At 40.7% G+C, this 4,766-nt stretch overlaps 1 protein-coding gene across 1 annotated transcript in view; it reads left to right on the plus strand.

Moving 5' to 3' along the window:
• Positions 1-317: 317 nt before the first annotated feature.
• LOC102211320 (ovochymase-2) overlaps positions 318-4,766 on the plus strand; it is a 25,308-nt gene continuing 20,859 nt past the window's right edge. Inside the window, exons 1-8 of the mRNA XM_013912399.1 lie at positions 318-414; positions 927-1,027; positions 1,145-1,242; positions 2,118-2,215; positions 2,317-2,489; positions 3,429-3,524; positions 3,609-3,787; positions 3,949-4,150. Of these exons, the coding sequence (XP_013767853.1) occupies positions 928-1,027; positions 1,145-1,242; positions 2,118-2,215; positions 2,317-2,489; positions 3,429-3,524; positions 3,609-3,787; positions 3,949-4,150 (946 nt within the window). The 5' untranslated portion in view covers positions 318-414; position 927. The remainder of the gene's footprint in view (positions 415-926; positions 1,028-1,144; positions 1,243-2,117; positions 2,216-2,316; positions 2,490-3,428; positions 3,525-3,608; positions 3,788-3,948; positions 4,151-4,766) is intronic.

Here is a 4,766-nt window from a genome sequence, read left to right on the forward strand (position 1 = left end):
TGAGCAGCTTTGGATGAAAATCTGTTTTTACTTGTAACCCACTGGTTTTAGTTGGAACAATGTATTTCTTAAAATATCTACAGTACACTTTCCTTTTGGGAATACTCTACTGATACTGCTACTTTGCTGATATGCCACACTCGGTGTGTATCTAATTTCCACCTCTCAGAGCAGAATACTCCGCCGCACTTCTCAGTCATTTGCAAATGTAACTGGCAGAGGAAACTCTCATGTTGAGGTATTTTTTTGTAGCACAGGTTAAGAAAAAGAGAAACGTTCTCACAGTGCTGCTTTCTGGTAAGTAAAAGAACTTTTCAGCTGCCTGTTGTCGTTTTTGTTATCACAAAGTGACAAATGCGATCAGGACTTGTTATTTTTAAGCTTTTACAACACGTTTTTTGACCAAGCAATACAGTAAGTGGTGTTAATCTAATATCCAATAAAGCAAACATCTCTGAAAATGAGATTTGTGTGAAATTTTAAAAATGTAAATATTTTTCTGAATGTCAGATGATTCAGAGGACTCCTTCACAGAGGCTGCAGCTTTGACACTTGGAAGATTTTGTCGTTTTATTTCTCTGCTTTCCCCGTTTTCCTCCCTTTCTGGCTGCTTTTACGTCAGCACTTCTTTTCACACAGGCTGTACGGCAGTAAGTGTGCTCTCTGTCCTTTTGTGCGTGTTTTATGACTGTTTCTCCCCCTTGAAGGCTTTACAGCTGCTGCCCTGTTTTTGAGGCACCAATAACACTCTGCACACCTCACCACAGCTGACCTTGAGATGATAAACACTTTCACCACTTTTCTCCAACTAATTTTTACTGCGACATTTGAACTCACCAATCACCATCACGGCCAGCCTTTACTGGTTTGTTTGTGAGTATACCCTCACATCACACTAGTCCTTATAAACCTTTTTGTCTGCCCAGTATGAGACCTTTTCTCCATGCTTGGGTTATGATGAGGACCACCGCCGCTCTGCTCTCTCTGTATTTTTGGGTAAACACTGACATCCATGCTGCTCAAACAGGTGAGTAATAGGATGGGTGCTGAAAAAAGGAACACACAACCTTTCATGTCTTAAAATGACACAGAGCTGAGGGAAAATGTTGTCAGTGGTCTCAAAAGTGTTGATGCTTTCTGTTAGGTTCGAAATGTGGAATTTCTCAAGTGTGGAACCCGACGGTTTCCTCTCTGAGGGTGGTAGGAGGAACTGAAGCCATGTACGGATCACACCCGTGGTTGGTCAGTTATTTAGTTCTTCTTTCAGGTTTCTCTCTTTCTTTCTTTTCTTTAGCTTAGCTGTCTGATCTGACTGCTATTTTGCTTATCTTTAAAGATGCATATCAGTGGTTAAAGTTATTGTTGAACTTTCCTTTCTTGTTCACCCCTGATGGTTATCAGCGGCCATGCAGGCTCACCACGTATTCTGTCCTCCACAAACATGACATGGTTGCTCATGCTGGTATTTCCTGAGGATCACTCAATGACAAAGAGATGGGAGTAACCTTTTACACTATGAACCAAAAAGGACAGCTCCGTGGAATTTTGTGGATAAATTGCTTCGTTGCTCAATTGCTCGGTTTAACCCCTTTAATGCCTAGTATATCATATTTGACACATACAAACTTTTGAAAGTTTTTTTTAAAACTTCTAAATCATCCGTGTGTTTTTCCCCTAGAAAAATGTAAATAAATTACACACACAAAAATATAAAGTATGTAGCAAACAAAATACGCATTGAAACTTGTTTCTTTTTTTTAATTGTCAAAAGGTTCAATAAATGCTTCACTTTCAAAAAAAAAAATTTTCTCTGGTTATTATTTAATGTTTCAGGCTTTAAAGGGTTGCTATAAAAAAATAAAAAAAACCTTATTCAGAACCGCAGTCCTGCAATATGAGAGACTGCAACTTTGTTTGCTCATCATTTTAAACATTTAAACTTCACACATCTGCTGCACTTCACATGAATGTTGCATTCATGGGTCTGCATGAAAAAAGTGTCATTTTTAAGGCTGGTATAGCAAACACAAAGAAAAGGGTAAACCAGCCTTTTCTTTTAGTGACAAACTGACTCATGCTGTTGGCTCTGCTTAATCTTATGGATCGTCTGTCCTCAGGTTTCCCTCCAGAACAGGGGCTCTCATTTCTGTGGAGGATCCATCTTGAGTGACTGCTGGATAATGACTGCTGCACACTGCTTCACATCTTTGTCAAAGTATAAAGCGTTATGTCGCTGACACGACTTATAATTGAGCAGAATTGAATGAACATTTTATGTAACCGGAATAAATGAGAAGCTTTGAATGTTCTCTCTAGAGAGTTTCTCAGTGGTGTGAGAGTCCTTGTTGGAGAGTTTGACCAGAGAGTACACGATGAGGAGGAGCAAGTCTTTCTGGTCAAGTCTGTCTCAGTCCATGAAAAGTACAACCCTGCTCTGCCGATGAACTATGACATAGCTCTCATAGAGCTGAACCAACGCATCCAGATGGGCAAGTTTTCTGTTCGCATTGGTTCAAAATCAAATAACGTGTCATACTGATCACTGTGTTCGACTCAGAGACTCAAACAAGTGCCTTAAACCTGCATTTTGGGTCATATTGAGTAAAAAATCAAGTCTACTGTGTGAATTTCAGTCCAGTTCCGCTCATTTGCCGATGATTTGCAATTGAGTCGATCAGCATGTTTTCTCAGATCCACACCTCATCTGTCACATCTGGTTTCAAGACATCAATATGGTAAAGGAGAAAATGTTATTACAGAAAGCTATGTGGCTACAAATGGAGCAAATCAACTATAAAAATAGAATTATATCTTTTGTATCAACCCTTTCTATCAAATTTTAAAAAACAAAACAACAACCGGGTATCTGAATCTAGGTGGGAGGTCTCTGTTACATTAGAAGTTTTCTGACAGCACTGAATTTTTAAGCTTGAAATGCTGGGATGGTGTGGCTACATGGTGCATGGTTAACACATTCACTTAACATGTGACCACTCGTTGTTTGAGACAAATTCCTCAAGAGTTGTGAGGAAGATCGTCCGACCAATCAGATATGCAGATTTGCTGCGGTGACCCTTTGCAAAGAAGGGAGCAGCAGACTGAAGGTCAGTGCAGTTTTAACATGTAATGGCTCTAAGATGTTCCTTCAGATCCTCAGAGCACAGTGATGTGTATGCAGTCTGCATGCTTGCTTGAAGCATCATAGCTCGTCACAGGACACACATAGCTCACATGCAAGCAAGTACAACTTACAGATTCTTTGTCAGGTTCAACAATGACAAAAGTCACACAAGGACACTGCTGAGAATAACATTCAAGCATGATGCAATGATGTGAAAACAGAAACAAGGAATGTTGTGCTTCTGTTGTGTTTTGTACTTTCGGGCCACCATGGTTTTTAATTTGACCTGATGTGACTTTTTCAACAGGAGCTCGTGTCCAGCCGATATGTCTGCCTTTACCTAATGACAATATCCTTCCTCAGACCGCTTGCATGACGGCTGGATGGGGGAGGATAAAGGAACGTATGTCGTTTTTCTGACTTTTAAATATTGTTAAATTAGACTGGAGCTTTTTAATCTATTCCAATCTATGTAACTGTTTCTTAGGGGGTCGTCTTCCTATGGTTCTGAGAGAGGTGCATTTGGATTTGGTTGACCGAGCCAAATGTAAATATGTCCTCCAAACTCTTAAAGGTTCTATGATGAACCAGAGACTCGTCCGGCCTCAGCCGAGCATGACAGTTCTGTGTGCCGGCCCAGAGACAGGAGGGAGCGATGCCTGTCAGGTATTAAAAATCGTTTCATTATTTATAACTTCAGATTTTTTCTCCATCCTCACAGATGCTCTATTTACAGCACAATTCAGTGCCGTAAATCAGTCATTCTATCCCACTGAGCTTTAAATAATTGACTCATCCCTTGACCCACGACTTCATCCTCTGTCCAGGGAGACTCAGGAGGTCCTTTGGTGTGTCCAGCAGGGTCAGAAGGTCATCGCTGGGTGGCGCTGGGCGTGACTTCCTGGGGTAAAGGATGTGGTAGGAGCTGGGGAAACAACAGCAGCCGGCCCCCTTCCAAACGAGGTTCTCCGGGGATTTTCACTGACGTCAGGCTGCTGCTGCCTTGGATCAAGCGTAAATTGAGAGAGGGTAGGTTTTGATACAGCATATACAGCATATTTGCTTCTAAAGAGTGTGATACGCATGGTGTGTCACATGATAACCATATATGGAGGTAGTACAGTGCTGCTACAAAGTGGCTATTACACCCAGAGATCCATCTGATAACATCTGAATGTCACTTTGTAGTTTAGTCAGGGACAAACTTAAAAAGTAGCTAAAGCTTGTAGAAACATATTGCAGTAAATATGCCTCCACCCACATATCAAGGTGGTGAGAAACCTGTTTTCCTAACCTTTAAAGTGCTGCTTGACCATCAAAATGTGATGTAACAGACAGGAATGTAAACAATGTCTGTTTGTTGAAATATCAGGAGATGAAGGTAAAGATTCTTTGTTTCCTCATCAGCAATCGATTCAAATATGTTCTTAAAAAACAGACCTTCATGACGTAATATACAAACACACTTGCCTTTGTGACATTCCTTTAACTAATCGCCCAGCTTTCTAAGTGTTGTGAGTACAGTACTGTGAAAAATGGTAAATGGCCTGTATTTATACAGTGGGGCAAAAAAGTATTTAGTCAGCCACCGATTGTGCAAGTTCCCCCACTTAAAATGATGACAGAGGTCAGTAATTTGCACCAG

This window comes from Pundamilia nyererei, unplaced genomic scaffold, assembly GCF_000239375.1.
Source record: "Pundamilia nyererei isolate P.nyererei 1_Seehausen unplaced genomic scaffold, PunNye1.0 scaffold00089, whole genome shotgun sequence".
NCBI classification, from domain to species: Eukaryota; Metazoa; Chordata; class Actinopteri; order Cichliformes; family Cichlidae; genus Pundamilia; species Pundamilia nyererei.